The 22,459-nt window shown below is 36.9% G+C and overlaps 1 protein-coding gene across 1 annotated transcript in view; it reads left to right on the top strand.

The window, feature by feature from the left end:
* Positions 1 to 22,459, top strand: part of LOC102803800 (methylcrotonoyl-CoA carboxylase beta chain, mitochondrial-like) — a 217,961-nt gene that overhangs the window by 156,134 nt on the left and 39,368 nt on the right. Inside the window, exon 13 of the mRNA XM_085506319.1 lies at positions 4,359 to 4,473. Within this exon, the coding sequence (XP_085362445.1) occupies positions 4,359 to 4,473 (115 nt within the window). The remainder of the gene's footprint in view (positions 1 to 4,358; positions 4,474 to 22,459) is intronic.

Below are 22,459 nucleotides of genomic sequence, written 5' to 3'. Positions count from 1 at the left end.
ATTTTCCACTCCCTTAACAGTTTTAATTTTGGCCCTTCCCTTATTAACTGGATCAAATTATTTTACAATAACCCCTCCAGCTGTGTGATGAACCGAGGTCTAAGCACTGGCTATTTTGATATAAGAAGGGGAGTTAGACAGGGTGACCCCGTTTCGCCCGCCCTCTTTATTAGCTCCGCTGTCGACTTTGTCGAGCGGAGCTCATCATATGAGTGATTGTCCGTCGTCCGTGTCAATGTTTTACTTTTTCGACTTCTTCTTGAAAACTACAAGCGTGAATGCTTTGATACTTGGTGTATATGTACCTTGGGTAGACCTCTCTTAGGTTTGTTCATTTCATGTTGATATCTTCAATTCCCTAATTTTGGTGAATATTTTTGTCATTTTTGGTAAAAAGTGATATTTTCGACTTCTTGTTAAAAACCGCAAGTGCAATTGCTTTGATATTACATATATAGGTACTACATGTGGACCTCTCTCAGAATTGTTCATTTTGTAATGATATCTTTAATTCTCTAATTTTGGTGAATATTTTTATCATTTTTGGTAAAAAGTGATATTTTCGACTTCTTGTTAAAAACCGCAAGTCCAATTGCTTTGATACTACATATATAGGTACTACATGTGGACCTCTCTCAGATTTGTTCATTTTGTGATGATATCTTCAATTCTCTAATTTTGGTGAATATTTTTGTAATTTTTGGTAAAAAATGACATTTTCGACTTCTTGTTAAAAACCACAAGTCCGATTGCTTTGATATTACATATATAGGTACTACATGTGGACCTCTCTCAGATTTGTTCATTTTGTGATGATGTCTTCAATTCTCTAATTTTCGTGAATATTTTTGTAATTTTTGGTAAAAAGTGATATTTTCGACTTCTTGTTAAAAACCAATAGTTCAATTGCTTTGATATTACATATTTAGATACTACATGTAGACCTTTCTCAGATTTGTTCATTTCGTGATGATATCTTGGATTCTATAATTTTGGTGAATATTTTTGTCATATTTGGTAAAAAGTGATATTTTCGACTTCTTGTTAAAAACCAAAAGTTCAATTGCTTTGATATTACATATATAGATACTACATGTAGACCTTTCTCAGATTTGTTCATTTCGTGATGATATCTTCAATTCTCTAATTTTGGTGAATATTTTGGTCATTTTTGGTAGAAAGTGATATTTTCGACTTCTTGTTAAAAACTGTAAGTCCGATTGCTTTGATACTATACATATTGTTCATTTTCTGATGTCTTCAGTTCTTTAATTGAAATGTGCATTTCTAACAGCGGAGCTATCTCAGCCGATAGGCTGCTTGTTTTGTCACTTGAATTAGTTTTGAATTCACTGTGATGTGATGACTCTATTCATGGAATTCATATCCAGGGCAAGGGGGTTAAGTATTCTGCATTTGCTGACGATCTAACCTGCTTTCTCTCGGACAAACTTGCCTGCATTAATTTGTTCTCCCTCCTTAACAAGTTTCAGACATATTCAGGGTTACACGTAAATTATGACAAACAGAGGCAATGTGGCTTGGGTGCTGGAGGTCTTGTACGGATAAACCATTTGGGGTTCTCTGGCCATCAACTCCAATCAAAATTGTTGGTATATATTTTTCTTACAGGTACGAGAGTGCCTATCTACTAAATATGGAAGCTCCTATTGACTCTCTTAATAAATGTTTGTATCTTTGGTCCTCACGTAGTCTGAGTCTAATTGGCAAAATTCAAATTATTAAATCACTGGTTATTCCAAAATTTCTCTATATATTCAATCTCATAAATGTCAAAATGGCGGATATTAAAAAAATAAATAATAAACTTCATAAATTTAGTTGGAAAGGCCCAGACAGAATTGCACGTAACACTTTGATTGGGGATGTTGGCCAGGGAGGTCTAAATATGCTGGACATTTTTGCTCTTTATCACGCTTTCAGAGTTAAATGGGTCCAGCGCTTTCTTAATCCAAAAATTAATCTACCCTGGAAACTTTTTTTATCCCACTATCTGCTTCCCCTTGGTGGTTCCTTAATTTTTAGATGTAATTATAAAATTGAGCTATTACCTGTTACTCTACCCCCTTTCTATCACAGTCTATTGTGCAGTTGGTGGAAATTACAATCCCAGCAACCAGTTCAAACAGTTGCTAACAATATAATTTGGAATAACGCCAACATTCTCATTGATAACAAGAGTGTGTGTTATCTAGATTTCATTTTAAGGGGCATTGTCTATATCTCGGACCTTTATATTTCAAATGGGAAAATAAAAAATTGGGCACAACTACAAGAAATTGGGTTTACTCCTAGACAATATCTCCTTTGGCACGGCATAAATTCCGCTATACCACTAGAATGGAGAGGCTGTACTCCCTTTTTTGTTAGACCAGAATTGTCTATTGGTTTGCACATTAACAACATATTTTGTCCATTGAATATGGTAACACGTAAAGTAATACGGAATGCTCTTTCATCTCTTTATTTTATTCCACCAAAATGTAAAACTTATTTTCAGCAGTTGTTTCAATTAAATAAAATTAAGTGGGAAATTATTTTCAAGTTACCATTTAGAGTTACCATTGAAACAAAACTCCAAGAATTCCAGTGGAAACTACATCATAATGTTTTATTTACGAATACTATGCTTCACCGTATGAGACCTCCTCTCGTGACCTCTGGTCTTTGTTCTTTTTGTCATAATAGCGATGAAACTCTAACACATTTATTCGTTACATGCAACTATCCTTTGGACATCAATATGTAATAGATGGGGTGAATTTATAAATACCCCAGACACTTTCACAGATATTCAAATTTTGATGGGCGATGATCAGTTCTCAAGTTTATTGAACCATATCATTATTATAACTAAACAAATGATTTATTCCTGTAAATTAAATGGCACTCCACCTTCATTTCGTCTGGTGGAAAAAAAAGTTATGGAAACAAAAGAAATGGAATATTGTATATGTAGTAAAAATAGCACTATCGAATTGTTTCAAGTGAAGTGGGGAAACTTTACCTAATGTTGGTTTGTGCATCTTACAATTTACAATTTGTTAATACAATTGGAGTTACTTGGTAATCTGTCTTCATTATTTGTTGTTTTTGTTTTGTTTTCTTTTTTTACTTTTTTTTTTTTGTAAATTACTGTTTATTTTTGTATTTATTAAAGTCCTGTAATTTTTTGTTTATGAGTAATAAAAAATATTTATCAAAAAAAAAAAAAAAAAAAAAAGTTAGGTGAGCATTGTTTTTAATTTCCTGTGTGTGAGTTGTATTGTTTGGTGTGTATTATTTGACCTGACTACTGTACTACAATGTTTTTTATTAGACTGATGTTTTTTGAATGTCCACTGGCTTGTTAGAGAATATTTTGTCTTATTTTAATAAAATAGATATATTATTGAGTTTATTTTGAAAACTACAGTCCAATTACCTGATATCTAATTGAAATCTTTAAATCATTAATGATATTGTTCTTGTTATTTAAATTTAGTTTGCAATTTATTTTACTGTTATATTACCAGCATATTTAATTCATAAAAATTATAATAAATAATTATAAAAACAATATCTGACACATTTGACAACACAATAAATGGATTTGTTGACACTTAAAACCATGAGTTTAGGGACGACGTCAAAAGATCGATGTCGGATAAAAAACTTAATTCCTTTAGTTTTTTCCCAAACGCCCCTACCCCGACTGAAACTTAATTTATAAATGTCAGACTACATTCACCATTAAATACAAATTGATAATCGGACAGTAGTATGGCATAGGACTTGGTTGTAATAATGAAGGGGAATATACTCATGCGCAAACTACTTTTCTGGGTTCTGCACATGCTCTAGGTCCATGCCCTGAAATTGACCTCATTTGACGCACATATTTACACTTGGACCAAGCCATTTTCTCGTCTTGGATGTGTGTTTTTTCATTTTCTGTTATTTTTGTCTATGATTGGATAGAAAAAAAAAACGAACTACAATGTACAAATATTTTTGACTTCATTAAAAAATAAAATCGTTTTTGTAGGATGGAAACTTTTTGAGGTCAAAACCCCCTCAGCCCCAAACTAAAGCAAATAAGTTTTTTATCCGACATCGATCTTTTGACGTCGTCCCTTAATGTCTTATGATATCTGCAAGCCCAGGATATGACCCTCATATAGATTATGACAGTCATCTTTGCTGTTATCTTGAATATTTAAATTTCCCTAAGTATGCCAAGGTAGAATAATGCAGATTTTCAATCAGTATGTATGTGAGATACAAAATTCATCAAAAAGCAAGGTAGACCCATAGATATTCTTTGACAATGACATTGATGACTTGTTGTGTTTCAGTCCCAGATTTCTGTACATGTGGCCTAATGCCAGGATATCAGTAATGGGAGGTGAGCAAGCAGCTGTTGTATTAACAACTGTCAAACAGATTGCCGTTATGAAACAAGGCAAAAAGGTAATCTTGTCTTTTTTTCCAATTGATGATTTCTGTGTTTCTTTTTGTTTATTCTCAGACCTCTAATAAACAGACTGGTAACATGGATATTTATTTTTACCTTGCCCGTTCCATCAAAGATGGAAGGGAAAGGTATATTAAGGGAAAAATTTTTGTTTGGCGTTGTCGTTGTCGTTGTCGGCGGCGTCATCGTTAATAATTGTTATTGTGTGCACAATAACTTTACTAATTCTATTCCAAACTTCATCAAACTTAGTCACCTTATTCATCAGTATAAAGTGTTCCCTTAGTTTGAACAACACATGTCCTGTAAGAAAATATCATGCAAAAATCGAGAAAATCTGATAAAATATTTTGACTGTTTCTGCTTGACTGATCACTGATGATACACATCAAAGGTCACTGATCTCAGTGGAAATATGCATTGTTGTATGTGTTCAATGAAGCAAATCTTGTAATAATATCCTTGGTAATGTATCTCCTAAATCCCATGGGAATACTAGACTGGGTTTCAAAACCAACTCACGGAGAGAGTTTTTACACAGTCTGATACACATTTGCAAAACCTACCAATAAAATCTTTACAGAAAATATGTATATCTGTATTTGACAAACAGTTCATTCAACAAATAAAAATTCACAAGAATTTGTTTCAGCTATTAGAACAGAATGATAGAGCTTTTATAATACTAATTTAAAAACGCACTTAAAAAACAAAGATTGCAGTGTTTGAAGATGTAGATTCTCAGGAGGCAACAGTATATACTGTTGACTTCTCTCTCCACTGGACACTAACTAACTATTTAAGTTGATTTGCATACAAAGCAGAGCTTGCAACATGATAGCTATTCATAGAGGATGTTTTTTTTCTTACTTTTCATATAATACAGTAGTCACACAATGAATATAATAAAGCAGTTCATATTTGTCACAGTGAATCATTAATTTTTGACAGACACCTGTACAAAATACTTGGACAAAAGCCAGCTAAGATTTTCTGTTATCTTGCATGTTTTATGAATCTATTCACGTCTAAATGCAGCACTTTTTTCTGAGATGAGGCATTTGTTTCTATACTAAAATATCTCAATGTCCCTTAAAATAATTAGTCACCAATGTTTTTGTAAGATATTTACATCTATCAAGGACATTCGGCAGACTGATTCCCCACTGTTGTTTCAACCCCAAAACTTGTTTGTATTCAAAATTAATTATGACAATGCATATTTATATAACAAAGGGCAAGGTCACCAGAGTTCAGCTATGTTTATTTTTATGTGTCTCAAGTTTACTTTTGCGATAACATTTTAATCTTATAAACAAGATATAAGAAAATAAGAGATAAGAAAATGTCCACGAAGTCACTTGATAACGCACAACTTCATGAGAAACTGTGGTGTTTCAACAGGAAGTGACGCGAAAGGTCAGACCGAAGTTTCATATTTTCCTTACGTTAGTGATTCTCGCGGGTCCACAGACATTCATAAAACAGGTGAGGGTAAAAATAAAACAGGTCAAACTAAATAGCAGTGGAAATAAATCAGGCGGGAGTATGTACAAAATCAAAACATCGAGTCAGTACTATTTCATGGCCATTATATTAATTGTGCCTCAATTTAGTTGATCTGCCCCACATATGTAATGATATCCCACCCTATTCTGTGATATGCCCTACATATGTAATGATATCCCACCCTATGCTGTGATCTGCTCCACATATGTAATGATATCCCACCCTATGCTGTGATATGCCCTACATATGTAATGATATGCACCCTATGCTGTGATCTGCCCCACATATGTAATGATATCCCAACCTATGCTTTGATATGCCCTACATATGTAATGATGCCCCACATATGTAATGATATCCCAACCTATGCTTTGATCTGCCCCACATATGTAATGATATCCCACCATATGCTGTGATATGCCCTACATATGTAATGATATCCCACCCTATGCTGTGATCTGCCCCACATATGTAATGATATCCCATCCTATGTTGTGATCTGCCCCACATATGTAATGATATCCCAACCTATGCTGTGATCTGCCCAACATATATAATGATATCCCAACCTATGCTGTGATCTGCCCCACATAAGTAATGATATACCACCCTATGCTGTGATTTGCCCCACATATGTAATGATATCCCACCCTATGCTGTGATCTGCCCCACATATGTAATGATATCCCAACCTATGTTGTGATCTGCCCCACGTATGTAATGATATCCCACCCTATGCTGTGATCTGCCGTACATATGTCATGATATTCCAACCTATGCTGTGATCTGCCCTACATATGTAATGATATCCCACCCTCTGCTGTTATATGCCCTACATATGTAATGATATGCCCTACATATGTAATGATATGCACCCTATGCTGTGATCCGCCGCACATATGTAATGATATCCCAACCTATGCTGTGATATGCCGCACATATGTAATGATATCCCACCCTATGCTGTGATCTGCCCCACATATGTAATGATATCCCAACCTATGTTGTGATCTGCCCCACATATGTAATGATATCCTCACCATATGCTGTGATATGCCTACAAATGTAATGACATCCTAACCTATGCTGTGATATGCCCCACATATGTAATGATATCCCAACCTATGCTGTGATCTGCCCCACATATGTAATGATATCCCAACCTATGCTTTGATATACCCTACATATGTAATGATGCCCCACATACAGTACAGTTCTCGCGGAAGCTTTGGCTTCACTTCAGCTTCACCTTCGCTTCAGCATCGCATCATTATGGCATTGTTATGGCTTCAGCATCGCTTCAATGTCGCGACATTAAAAAGTTAGGCGGTTATCGCTTCGCTTCATTGTGGCCTCATTATGGCGACAATGTGGCATCAGCATCGCTTCATCAAACAAAGAAGTACAGAACTCATTTCGCCCAACCTCTCGCCCGCTTCCGCTTTTCAATCGTTCTTTTGCGACCGCTTGTTGAATTTCCGCTTTATTTTTGACTGTGCAAAAATTCGGACTACTAACAATTTTCTGGTTTTCATAGATCACGGTTACTAAACTGTGCATAGATGTTGAACAACTGTCAAAAGTTCATTTTTGCAGTGACGTCACAAAAATCACTAGGCCGCCATGTTGGATTACAAACAAACCATACGCAACGAAAGCCACGGGGAGGGTGTGGGGTTCTGTTATTATTACATATGTTCCATAGGAAACTTTTGTAAGAGATAATCATGATAATATGCTTAAAATGAAATCAAATTACTATCCGTATATGTAGTAAGTAGATTTAACCTACCACTGACGAAATGATCAGAGCAGACACGAATGTATGGAAGATTTGACTATTATGTACTGCAGTTTGTTTTGATTCGTCCCTGAAATCAAAATCGGTATTTCCACAACCCATATGCAAATGAGGTCCGAGAGCAAACAAAGTAGTCTCTTCAGGAGTACAGTTTTTCGGAATAAACAATATTTAGAAGTACGATATTTTCCCCTTGGGGTGACATGAAATTTGAACAACAGTAATGGTACTTTTAGGCAGTCACTTATTTTGGCCCAAACTAATTTGCATATTACCCATGCAATAATGTTTTCGGTATTTTCACGGTCGATATGCAAATGAACATGGTATTTTCATTGGATACCGAACTATTTTTATTTTGTAAACACATTTTCGTTTGCTATTTTTATCCAGTTCAAATCGTTCAACAACATTTTTGGCATGTCAGGTGTACATCATATGGAATACTACGATTGGGAGAACTTAATGTGTGTTGACCACCTGGAAACTGAGTTTTATAAACCTTGAAGGGCTCTCGGAAGATCCACCAGCAGTAAAATCAGCGCTTACTATGGAGCCGCAACCATTCACATCGAGATACCAGGTTTCTGCTGGCGACGTTGCGGCGTTACTCAGTTCCAAATAAAAATTACCAACGCCAAAAGAGCAACATTTTAACCGGTAATCAAGACTCAATCCACGACCAGCAAGCAACATCACACACGAAGGTGTAGCGTGCAGCCACAGTCCCTCAACGAAGGACTGTGGTGCAGCTAAGCGACAACCGCTGTCGACGAAAGTCATCCCGTCTGTAGAGTACCGCAGTTGCACGGCATGTTTGCCAATGCACAATTCTGTGGCGGAACTTTTAACTTCAACATAAACTGTGTATCATAGTCGTCCAGTTCAAGTTCTGGTTCTGCCGTGGTCCCAACTAAACATCAACATGTTATTTATTCGGACAGTGACTCAGATTAGACGTCTGATTATTTTAATTTCAAACAAACAGTGACACTGTTTATTTTTGTATTTATTAAAGTCCTGTAATTTTTTGTTTATGAGTAATAACAAATATTTATCAAAAAAAAAAAAAAAAAAAAAAAGTTAGGTGAGCATTGTTTTTAATTTCCTGTGTGTGAGTTGTATTGTTTGGTGTGTATTATTTGACCTGACTACTGTACTACAATGTTTTTTATTAGACTGATGTTTTTTGAATGTCCACTGGCTTGTTAGAGAATATTTTGTCTTATTTTAATAAAATAGATATATTATTGAGTTTATTTTGAAAACTACAGTCCAATTACCTGATATCTAATTGAAATCTTTAAATCATTAATGATATTGTTCTTGTTATTTAAATTTAGTTTGCAATTTATTTTACTGTTATATTACCAGCATATTTAATTCATAAAAATTATAATAAATAATTATAAAAACAATATCTGACACATTTGACAACACAATAAATGGATTTGTTGACACTTAAAACCATGAGTTTAGGGACGACGTCAAAAGATCGATGTCATCAGTATAAAGTGTTCCCTTAGTTTGAACAACACATGTCCTGTAAGAAAATATCATGCAAAAATCGAGAAAATCTGATAAAATATTTTGACTGTTTCTGCTTGACTGATCACTGATGATACACATCAAAGGTCACTGATCTCAGTGGAAATATGCATTGTTGTATGTGTTCAATGAAGCAAATCTTGTAATAATATCCTTGGTAATGTATCTCCCAAATCCCATGGGAATACTAGACTGGGTTTCAAAACCAACTCACGGAGAGAGTTTTTACACAGTCTGATACACATTTGCAAAACCTACCAATAAAATCTTTACAGAAAATATGTATATCTGTATTTGACAAACAGTTCATTCAACAAATAAAAATTCACAAGAATTTGTTTCAGCTATTAGAACAGAATGATAAAGCTTTTATAATACTAATTTAAAAACGCACTTAAAAAACAAAGATTGCAGTGTTTGAAGATGTAGATTCTCAGGAGGCAACAGTATATACTGTTGACTTCTCTCTCCACTGGACACTAACTAACTATTTAAGTTGATTTGCATACAAAGCAGAGCTTGCAACATGATAGCTATTCATAGAGGATGTTTTTTTTCTTACTTTTCATATAATACAGTAGTCACACAATGAATATAATAAAGCAGTTCATATTTGTCACAGTGAATCATTAATTTTTGACAGACACCTGTACAAAATACTTGGACAAAAGCCAGCTAAGATTTTCTGTTATCTTGCATGTTTTATGAATCTATTCACGTCTAAATGCAGCACTTTTTTCTGAGATGAGGCATTTGTTTCTATACTAAAATATCTCAATGTCCCTTAAAATAATTAGTCACCAATGTTTTTGTAAGATATTTACATCTATCAAGGACATTCGGCAGACTGATTCCCCACTGTTGTTTCAACCCCAAAACTTGTTTGTATTCAAAATTAATTATGACAATGCATATTTATATAACAAAGGGCAAGGTCACCAGAGTTCAGCTATGTTTATTTTTATGTGTCTCAAGTTTACTTTTGCGATAACATTTTAATCTTATAAACAAGATATAAGAAAATAAGAGATAAGAAAATGTCCACGAAGTCACTTGATAACGCACAACTTCATGAGAAACTGTGGTGTTTCAACAGGAAGTGACGCGAAAGGTCAGACCGAAGTTTCATATTTTCCTTACGTTAGTGATTCTCGCGGGTCCACAGACATTCATAAAACAGGTGAGGGTAAAAATAAAACAGGTCAAACTAAATAGCAGTGGAAATAAATCAGGCGGGAGTATGTACAAAATCAAAACATCGAGTCAGTACTATTTCATGGCCATTATATTAATTGTGCCTCAATTTAGTTGATCTGCCCCACATATGTAATGATATCCCACCCTATTCTGTGATATGCCCTACATATGTAATGATATCCCACCCTATGCTGTGATCTGCTCCACATATGTAATGATATCCCACCCTATGCTGTGATATGCCCTACATATGTAATGATATGCACCCTATGCTGTGATCTGCCCCACATATGTAATGATATCCCAACCTATGCTTTGATATGCCCTACATATGTAATGATGCCCCACATATGTAATGATATCCCAACCTATGCTTTGATCTGCCCCACATATGTAATGATATCCCACCATATGCTGTGATATGCCCTACATATGTAATGATATCCCACCCTATGCTGTGATCTGCCCCACATATGTAATGATATCCCAACCTATGTTGTGATCTGCCCCACATATGTAATGACATCCTCACCATATGCTGTGATATGCCTATATATGTAATGATTTCCCACCCTATGCTGTGATCTGTCCCACATATGTAATGATATCCCAACCTATGCTGTGATCTGCCCCACATATGTAATGATATCCCACCCTATTCTGTGATATGCCCTACATATGTAATTAATATGCACCCTATGTTGTGATCTGCCCCACATATGTAATGATTTCCCACCCTATGCTGTGATCTGCCCCACATATGTAATGATATCCCAACCTATGCTGTGATCTGCCCCACATATGTAATGATATCCCAACCTATGCTGTGATCTGCCCCACATATGTAATGATATCCCACCCTATGCTGTGATCTGCCCTACATATGTAATGATATGCACCCTATGATGTGATATGCCCTATATATGTAATGATATCTCCACCCTATGCTATGATCTGCCCCACATATGTAATGATATCCCAACCTATGCTGTGATCTGCCCCACATATGTAATGATATCCCAACCTATGCTGTGATCTGCCCCACATATGTAATGATATCTCACCCTATTCTGTGATATGCCCTACATATGTAATGATATCCCACCCTATGCTGTGATCTGCCCCACATATGTAATGATATCCCACCATATGCTGTGATATGCCCTACATATGTAATGATATCTCCACCCTATGCTGTGATATGCCCGACATATGTAATGATATCCCACCCTATGCTGTGATCTGCCCCACATATGTAATGATATCCCATCCTATGCTATGATATGCCCTACATATGTAATGATATCCCACCCTATGCTGTGATATGCCCTACATATGTAATGATATCCCACCCTATGCTGTGATATGCCCTACATATGTAATGATATGCACCCTATGCTGTGATCTGCCCCACATATGTAATGATATCCCACCCTATGCTGTGATCTGCTCCACATATGTAATGATATCCCACCCTATGCTGTGATATGCCCTACATATGTAATGATATGCACCCTATGCTGTGATCTGCCCCACATATGTAATGATATCCCAACCTATGCTTTGATACGCCCTACATATGTAATGATGCCCCACATATGTAATGATATCCCAACCTATGTTGTGATCTGCCCCACATATGTAATGATATCCCAACCTATGCTGTGATATGCCCTACATAAGTAATGATATCCCACCCTATGCTGTGATCTGCCCCACATACAATGTATATAATGATATCCCAACCTATGCTGTGATATGCCCCACATATGTAATGATGTCCCACCCTATGCTGTGATCTGCCCTACATATGTAATGATATGCACCCTATGATGTGATCCGCTGCACATATGTAATGATATCCCAACCTATGCTGTGATATGCCGACCTTGTAGTATTATCCCAATCACATACTGGCTTACAAAATGCCATAAATTCTCTTGAAACTTACTGTCAGAAATGGAAACTCAATATTAATATCTCTAAGTCAAAAATCATCATGTTTAGTAGGTCAAAAAAATCACAGGACAAACTAAAATTCTATGTTGATGGAAAGGAACTTGAAAATACAAAAACCTACACATACCTTGGCATTAAACTACACAAATCAGGTAAATTCATCGGAGCACAAGAAGACCTCAGAGCTAGAGCAATGAAGGCATGTTTCAAAATGAAACAAATGCTATTCTCAGAAAAACTAACTCCAATCAAAACATACTTAAAAATGTTCGATGCAATTGTAAAACCAATTATGCTTTACTGCAGTGAAATTTGGACGAGCGAGAACATCAATAAATCGCATCTAATGGCAAATCTGTCAACACCAATGGAAAAAGTACAAATACATTTCTGCAAATACCTTCTAAAAGTAAATAGCAAAGCAAGTAATTTGGCAAGCCTACTAGAGTTGGGAAGATATCCTCTCCTAGCATCAAGCTTAAAATATATGATCAAATATTGGATCAAAATTAATAATTCTAACCCAAATTCGCTAGTACATGAAGCTTACAATCTTGGGATACATCTTGATAAAAAAGGAAAAGACAACTGGGTAACAGACATAAAACAAATTTTAGAAAATTTAAATATGGGAAATATTTGGGAAAACCATAAATCTCTTGATGAAAAACAAATCACTGAAACAGTAACGCGCAAACTAGAACAATCCTTTGAAATACATAGTACAGAAACATTACACGATGACAATAAAGGTAAAAACCATAAAAACAAGTTACGAACCTATAGGAAAATTAAAACAGAATTTGCATATGAAAAATATCTCACCACAATCAAAAATCCAAATCATAGAGCAGCTATGACAAAACTCAGAATAAGTGCTCATACCCTTCAAATCGAAAGGGGCAGATATAATAACATTTTAGCGGAGGACCGAATTTGCCCAGTTTGTGACAAACAGGTAATTGAAAACGAAAAACATTTTCTTCTCAATTGTGATTTATACAAGAAGGAACGAGAAATCATGATCAAGAATATTAAATACAATATAAGCAACTTGGGGACGGATGACGAAAAACTTACAAATATACTAAAATTAAAAATGACAAAACAATCATTGAACTAGGAAAATTCATCCACACTTGTTTCAAATTACGACAAGAAAAAATCTTAAAATGCCAGTTGCCTCAACCAACCGCCAAATAATTTAATTTTATTTTTTATTTTCTATTGTCTTTGAATGTCTTGTGTTATTTTTTTTTTTTTTTTTTTGTTTTTTGTTTTTGTTTGCTATCTTTTTTGTATTACTTTATTGTATTTTCAACTAAGATCCCACTCCGGGATACGGTTTCAATAAAGATTATTATTATTATTATTATGTAATGATATCCCACCCTATGCTGTGATCTGCCCCACATATGTAATGATATCCCACCATATGCTGTGATATGCCCTACATATGTAATGATATCTCCACCCTATGCTGTGATATGCCCGACATATGTAATGATATCCCACCCCATGCTGTGATCTGCCCCACATATGTAATGATATCCCATCCTATGCTATGATATGCCCTACATATGTAATGATATCCCACCCTATGCTGTGATCTGCCCCACATATGTAATGATATCCCACCATATGCTGTGATATGCCCTACATATGTAATGATATCTCCACCCTATGCTGTGATATGCCCGACATATGTAATGATATCCCACCCCATGCTGTGATCTGCCCCACATATGTAATGATATCCCATCCTATGCTATGATATGCCCTACATATGTAATGATATCCCACCCTATGCTGTGATATGCCCTACATATGTAATGATATCCCATCCTATGCTGTGATCTGCCCCACATATGTAATGATATCCCACCATATGCTGTGATATGCCCTACATATGTAATGATATCTCCACCCTATGCTGTGATATGCCCGACATATGTAATGATATCCCACCCTATGCTGTGATCTGCCCCACATATGTAATGATATCCCATCCTATGCTATGATATGCCCTACATATGTAATGATATCCCACCCTATGCTGTGATATGCCCTACATATGTAATGATATCCCATCCTATGCTGTGATATGCCCTACATATGTAATGATATGCACCCTATGCTGTGATCTGCCCCACATATGTAATGATATCCCACCCTATGCTGTGATCTGCTCCACATATGTAATGATATCCCACCCTATGCTGTGATATGCCCTACATATGTAATGATATGCACCCTATGCTGTGATCTGCCCCACATATGTAATGATATCCCAACCTATGCTTTGATACGCCCTACATATGTAATGATGCCCCACATATGTAATGATATCCCAACCTATGTTGTGATCTGCCCCATATATGTAATGATATCCCAACCTATGCTGTGATCTGCCCAACATATATGATATCCCAACCTATGCTGTGATCTGCCCAACATATATCCCAACCTATGCTGTGATCTGCCCCACATATGTAATGATATCCCACCCTATGCTGTGATCTGCCCCACATATGTAATGATATCCCAACCTATGTTGTGATCTGCCCCACATATGTAATGACATCCTCACCATATGCTGTGATATGCCTACAAATGTAATGACATCCTAGATATGCTGTGATATGCCCCACATATGTAATGATATCCCAACCTATGCTGTGATCTGCCCCACATATGTAATGATATCCCATCCTATGCTATGATATGCCCTACATATGTAATGATATCCCACCCTATGCTGTGATATGCCCTACATATGTAATGATATCCCGCCCTATGCTGTGATCTGCTCCACATATGTAATGATATCCCACCCTATGCTGTGATATGCCCTACATATGTAATGATATGCACCCTATGCTGTGATCTGCCCCACATATGTAATGATATCCCAACCTATGCTTTGATACGCCCTACATATGTAATGATGCCCCACATATGTAATGATATCCCAACCTATGTTGTGATCTGCCCCACATATGTAATGATATCCCAACCTATGCTGTGATCTGCCCAACATATATGATATCCCAACCTATGCTGTGATCTGCCCAACATATATGATATCCCAACCTATGCTGTGATCTGCCCCACATATGTAATGATATGCACCCTATGATGTGATCTGTCCCACATATGTAATGATATCCCCACCCTATGCTGTGATCTGCCCAACATATGTAATGATATGCACCCTATGTTGTGATCTGCCCCACATATGTAATAATATCTCAATCTATGTTGTGATCTGCCCACATATATAATGATATCCCACCCTATGCTGTGATCTGCCCCACATACAATGTATATAATGATATCCCAACCTATGCTGTGATATGCCCCACATAAGTAATGATATCCCAACCTATGTTGTGATCTGCCCACGTATGTAATGATATCCCACCCTATGCTGTGATCTGCCCTACATATGTAATGATATCCCACCCTATGCTGTGATCTGCCCTACATATGTAATGATATTCCCAACCTATGCTGTGATCTGCCCTCACATATGTAATATCCCACCCTATGCTGTGATATTCCCTACATATGTAATTATATCCCGCCCTTTGCAGTGATATGCCCTACATATGTAATGATATGCACCCTATGCTGTGATCTGCCCCACATATGTAATGATATCCCAACCTATGCTTTGATATGCCCTACATATGTAATGATATCCCACCCTATGCTGTGATCTGCCCCACATATGTAATGATATCCCAACCTATGCTTTGATCTGCCCCACATATGTAATGATATCCCAATATATGCTGTGATCTACCCCACATACAATGTATATAATGATATCCCACCCTATGCTGTGATATGCCCTACATATTTAATGATATCTCCACCTATGCTGTGATATGCCCTACATATGTAATGATATCCCACCCTATGCTGTGATCTGCCCCACATATTTAATGATATCCCAACCTATGCTGTGATCTGCCCCACATATGTAATGATATACTACCCAATGCTGTGATCTGCCACACATACAATGTATATAATGATATCCCAACCTATGCTGTGATATGCCCTACACATATAATGATATCCCACCCTATGCTGCGATATGCCCTACATATGTAATGATATCCCATCCTATGCTGTGATATGCCCTACATATGTAATGATATCCCACCCTATGCTGTGATATGCCCTATATATGTAATGATATCCCGCCCTATGCTGTGATCTGCTCCACATATGTAATGATATCCCACACTATGCTGTGATCTGCCCCACATATGTAATGATATCCCAGCCTATGCTGTGATCTGCCCCACATATGTAATGATATCCCACCCTATGCTGTGATATGCCCTACATATGTAATGATATCCCACCCTATGCTGTGATATGCCCTACATATGTAATGATATGCACCCTATGCTGTGATCTGCCCCACATATGTAATGATATCCCAACCTATGCTTTGATCTGCCCCACATATGTAATTAGTCGAGGAGCTGACACCAGCTCAAAATGACTTCGTTGCACCCCCAGTACTTAAAAGGTTTGACACTTATTTTGAATAGAGGAGTACCTAAGGAACATTTTAAGCCCTGTTGTACTTCAAAAAGCTGGTAGCAAAGTCTTGTAATGAGCCTTTGAAGTTGGCATGGTAACAGCGCCCCAAACCACTAATTATTGTATAGTATAGTAACATCGGCAAACGATATTTGGGATTGTTCATCTGAAAACTCTGTAGTGAACTGTTATGGGATGACCACATCAGGTACATATATTTGTTATCCTATAATTAGTCAGAATATTTAGTCAAAGGTCAAGGTCAATGTCAATGTCATGAACTGGCATTGTAAAACGACAAATTGCTCTGTTCAAACTGGTAATTTTAAATTAATGAGCCATTTAAATAAATAGTAAAGATGTATATTTGTTTCTATACATGTTGTACTATTTATAAATCATTACATTCCTTAAAACTAAATCAGTTAAAGCTATGTAAAACCACAAAACGTTGATTTGTTGTGTCTCTCTAATGAGTAAAGTTATATATATGTATAAGCAAAAGAAGCGCATGTACGTTTTGTATCTTCTATTACGAAACTCTCCATTCTGTTATCTACTATTACATGAAACTTATGAAATGCATGAAACATTTTCTTTTGTACACGCGTTTACTAATTTATCAGTGACTGATGGTTTAATTTTAATTCACTTAAACGGTAGTGATTGGTTCGACGTAAGTGGCAAAGGCAAAGAATATAATGTAGCCAAATATCATAAATTTTGATACTAGGGCTATCCACTTATGCACAATTGGGCAGTATCAAATAATTGGATGTCCCTGAAAAAAATTCATGAACATTAACGTTACGTAGCTATCACAATACTCAAGACATTCTATTGGCTATTTTAAAGTCATAAAAGCTTACATTCAGGACGTTCATACAGTTGTAGCTTAAAAAGTTATATTATAACATGAAAACAGTAACAATTATGGAAATAATTGAAGTACATTTTGTTTTGTAAACTTGTATAACGCTAAATATAATACAGAATACAAAGAAGGATAACGCATTTGTCTTCTTTGTGAGTTGTACACTATACAGATATGATGAATGTAAATATTATGGCTATAATAATATAAAAGTCGAATTACATGCGAAATAATAAAGAATTTCAGTGAACGAATCTAATTATTGTAGCAGCATAGAATGAAGTTAACCATAATTGATAGTTGAATAACATCTGGTGGTAATATGTATTAACCACATCAAACCCCAAAATAGACATTAACATATGGGATTTACTGTATTGCATTAGCATCAGTTATCTTCATCAGAATCATCCTCATACACAGTTGTTTTGATATTTTGACACAATTCTCCTGCCATACAGAAACAAGCCTCAGTACAAAGTAGATTATTTGCTCTGCATTGACAGAGGTCGATCCTTCTGCAGGCTGACTTTTTGCATTTGCATGACGTGAGTTCAAGTAATCCACTTGGAGCTGGTTCTTTTGACATGAGCATTGGGTTGATATTTCCACCAACTGAGCACCAACCATGCCCATCTGGAGATGGAAGGTTCTGAACTGCTTTCAATGACTGTTTCCACACCAACGCCTGGTAGTTTGCCCTTTGAATGTGGTGCTTAAGGCTATTTGATGTAGGCGGCAAGTTTTCATTTCTTTGTCGCTTTTGACAAAATAACCAGTAACGAGTTTCATCAGCAGTATTACCAACATTCTGTGTAGAATACATTGCACACACGACTTTTTCAATCGCCGAAATATGATCCAAACATATTTCTGTGTTTTCGCCCAGTTGAGCAATACTCTCTTGGTATATCACTGACTTCTTAACAACTTGCAGAGCCTTCTTTTTGCCTATACCCAATAGTGCACTAGTGCTATCACACCCTGTAAGGGAATGGAATCCTGGGAGAGAAGAGCACAGTTTTGGACCAAATCTTTCTGTGACTGAATGTATTGGTATGAATCTCTTTTTATCTTTCACACCTGTGGAAAACCATAACTCTGGACAACTAAGTGACCTCTTTGCGTATACACTCGGCACAGCAACATCTGTATCAGGTGATTGTATGACAACTCTTGAGTATGTGTTGGAAGCATGTGCTGCATGAAGGACAAGGCGTGTGTCAGCCTCCTCATGGTCAGATCTTAGAACATCAATGGGCTGTACTAGATTAGATGATATGGCCACAGCATCCATTCCATTCTTAAATCCACCAGCGAGAATGACAGTTTTACCTGCAGTCAACATTTCTGGACCAATATGACACCATGTTTCACATAAATATGCAGTTAGGTTAGTTTTGTTGACAGGATTGCTGATATACTTGCTCCATTGTCTAGGTATAGGTGTGTTAGGACCAGAAATATTGACTTCCAGAGCAGTTGATGACCCTCTCTTAACACGTTCTGCTGCTTTTATAGAATCTTTTCTGTCATATCGGTCAAAAACCACATCTACTCTGGTGCAGAGATCTTTAGACAGTGGTGCTGTGAATATATCCCAGTACTTTTTGGCCAAGTTTCCAAATGTAGTTGTACCTCCTGATTTGGTCATTTGCACTGTAGCCATCCCATCGATTATATATGCTGTCAATATTGATCTGTCTGAACTAGGCAGTTTTGGTTTAACTTCAACTTCCTTCTCAAGTTCAGCCAACAAAGTGCTCTTATTATTTTTTCTTAGAGTTCCATCCGAATGTGCCAGTGCAAAAGGAACTGCAGATAGTTCATATGACAGTACCTCTTTCAGATCAACATCCCGGGTTGTTGCTGCAATTATCAGTCTTCCAAACAATTCTCTATCAGCAATCACATTCTTAACTTTCTCATCTTTTGTATTCACTGCTTTCTTTTGTACTAGATTTGCAAATGTTCTTAATTTCAAATGTGGTAATGAATCCCAGAAGCTTTTCACCTGTGAATTGAGCCGTTCTTGAATGAACTTATTCATATGCTCTTTACCAATTTCCTCAGCATACAGCATATTTGGTCTCATTTCTGGTGGTACCACAACTCCTGTGGCAATGTTAACAAGTGGTAAGCACTCGCTATCTCCCACAAGTGTGAATGGATTTATCATCATCTCTGATGCGAATACTGTCAGAAGCTTCTGCACATCACTTTCATCTCTCGTCAAACGCTGTCTTCCTAATTCCTTGTGCACATCAATAGATTCATTCATCTGCAGACCACACATGTCTTTTGTTGCAGTTGTTATGGCTGCCCTCTCGTGACTGGTGAGAAACCATCTTTCTAAGGCCCCTGGCTTTTGAGTAATCCCGATTATCCCACCACGTTTCTTGGAATCCAGGTTGACAGACTGTTCCAGGGCCATATCTGTCCAAACCTGACTGAAAGGTGTATTCGAGCGACTAACAGGGTGATTTCCCTTCATGAACTCTTGATATACCTGGGGGTGAGTGTCTGGGTGTTGATTCATGTCAGCAAGATATATGGGCAACCATCTTGAATAATTGGTTCTATCCATGCAGTAGAAAAAAGGCACCATTCCAGCAGTAGCAGACAAGTGTAGCTTCCAGTCTCCAGTTCTCTCAGCACGAATAAACAAAAGCAATAGTTGAACCATGTCAATATAAGAGTTCCAGAAAGCAAAGAGATTTGACTTTGACACTGCTTCTGATTTGAAAGACGTGAAATTGTGTTGAATGTCACGTAGATCTCTGCACAACTCTTCAAATTCCTCAACTATTTCACCTTTCTTTACAGCTTGATCTCTGAATATTTCAATCTTTCTGTCTAAACTTCCCACTCTTGTCATATCTATCTGGTGTTCAGGTGCCATGTTCAGCTGCCATTGGGAAAATGACTTCCACTGTAAACGCAGCATGGTTTCCATCACTAGTTTATGAGCTCTAACACCACGATTGTAGGATTTACCATTTAGTAGAGAAGATGCTGTGTTAGCGCCATATGTGTTAGATTCTATGAGAAGATCTTCTAGGCCTGAGTCTGCAAAGCGTTTCCCTATAACAGCCAAGTAGTTGAGAGCTATATGGAAACCACCCATTCTGATCACAGTATCATTAAACTCTTCTCCATGTCTCCACTGCAGTTCCTTTGCTTTTACATAAATTGCCAAGTCGAATGTGATTACTGAATCTGCCTGTCCCAGCACCTTCATCATTTTCTGAACTTGCTTCATGACTGTATACACAACACTAAATTCAGTTGGAGAACCTGCAATCATAGGGCAGTAACCAATCTCTGTGGTTGGTGGTTTATTACATTGAAGTACTTGTGCATTAAAGGAACTCCAGCTAGATACTACTTGTCTCTCTGGATTAGACATAGGGTTGATATCCACTTCAAACAACTTAGTAGGACACATGCGGAGAATTGCCCATGTCAGATCCATGGATGATGGACTTTCTTCCAGGTCTTTGTTACGTTGGTACCATTTAACATTGATGGTGTTGAAGAGGTCTGTGACAGTTGGTCTCTTACCAAATACTCCACACTCCAGAATATTATTTAATTAAGGCTTTTCTTCTGACAGTATGATCTGCATGTACAACTCTGAATGGCTTTGGACCAAACTGCCCCCTTTGGTACACAACCATTGTAGTAGAGTGGGTGGTTTGCTTGCCATCTAAAGTTTCTTCAATGATATCGTTGTTATCTGCGGCCATTTGGACAAATGCATTAGGAACAATATTGGTAGGAATAACAACACCAGTATTCTCTGCCTGGGCTAAAACTTCAAGTGCCAAGCTTGTGTCAACCACCTCAATATCATCATAAGACACACAATGTCCCATGCGGTTCAAGATGATAACAGCTTGTTTTGACCCAGTCAGGTGCCTCACAGTCATGGCTAAACTGATATGTTTAGGCATTTTCTTCCTTCCATGCGTTGCACAGTGTACAATATCTTGGCTAATCATGATATGTCGCTCGTCTACTTCATTTTGACAACATGAACTACGATTACCAAACCCATCAGTCTCTACATCTTTCTTTGTAATCAGCCATCTCAAAAACCAGTAAAGGCTTTGCGGAATTATTTCTTTAGCTCTTCTATTCGAGAGGTCCTCAATGTCGACTGGATTGGTATTAATTCCATTGCAATCTGTCAAATCACCCTTGATAATTTGTGCAGCATGATAAAGCAACTGTATTGGGCTTTCTGCATTCCTAGGTGTGGTTCTTTCACAGTTGGACATATCCATGGACTTACTTGAGCAAGTAGTAGCTGCGGCATTAATTACATCCTGCAGTGATATATCACTGGAGTAAACTAGTTGTGGCTTGTTTGGGTTTGCTTGCTGATGAAAAACTACTGAATTCTGAAAATGGTTCTGTAGTCTTTTCTTCAATCGACTAGAGCGATAATCTGATTCAATTCCATTCTTTTCTAGATAGGATTTAAAGCGAGTTAACAAATAAGTCATGGTATAAGCCCTCCCACTAA

Source organism: Saccoglossus kowalevskii, chromosome 12, assembly GCF_978046115.1.
Source record: "Saccoglossus kowalevskii chromosome 12, keSacKowa6.1, whole genome shotgun sequence".
In the NCBI taxonomy this organism is placed as follows: Eukaryota; Metazoa; Hemichordata; class Enteropneusta; family Harrimaniidae; genus Saccoglossus; species Saccoglossus kowalevskii.
Note: the sequence above shows the minus strand (reverse complement) of the source record. Positions and strands in the feature narration are given on the sequence as shown.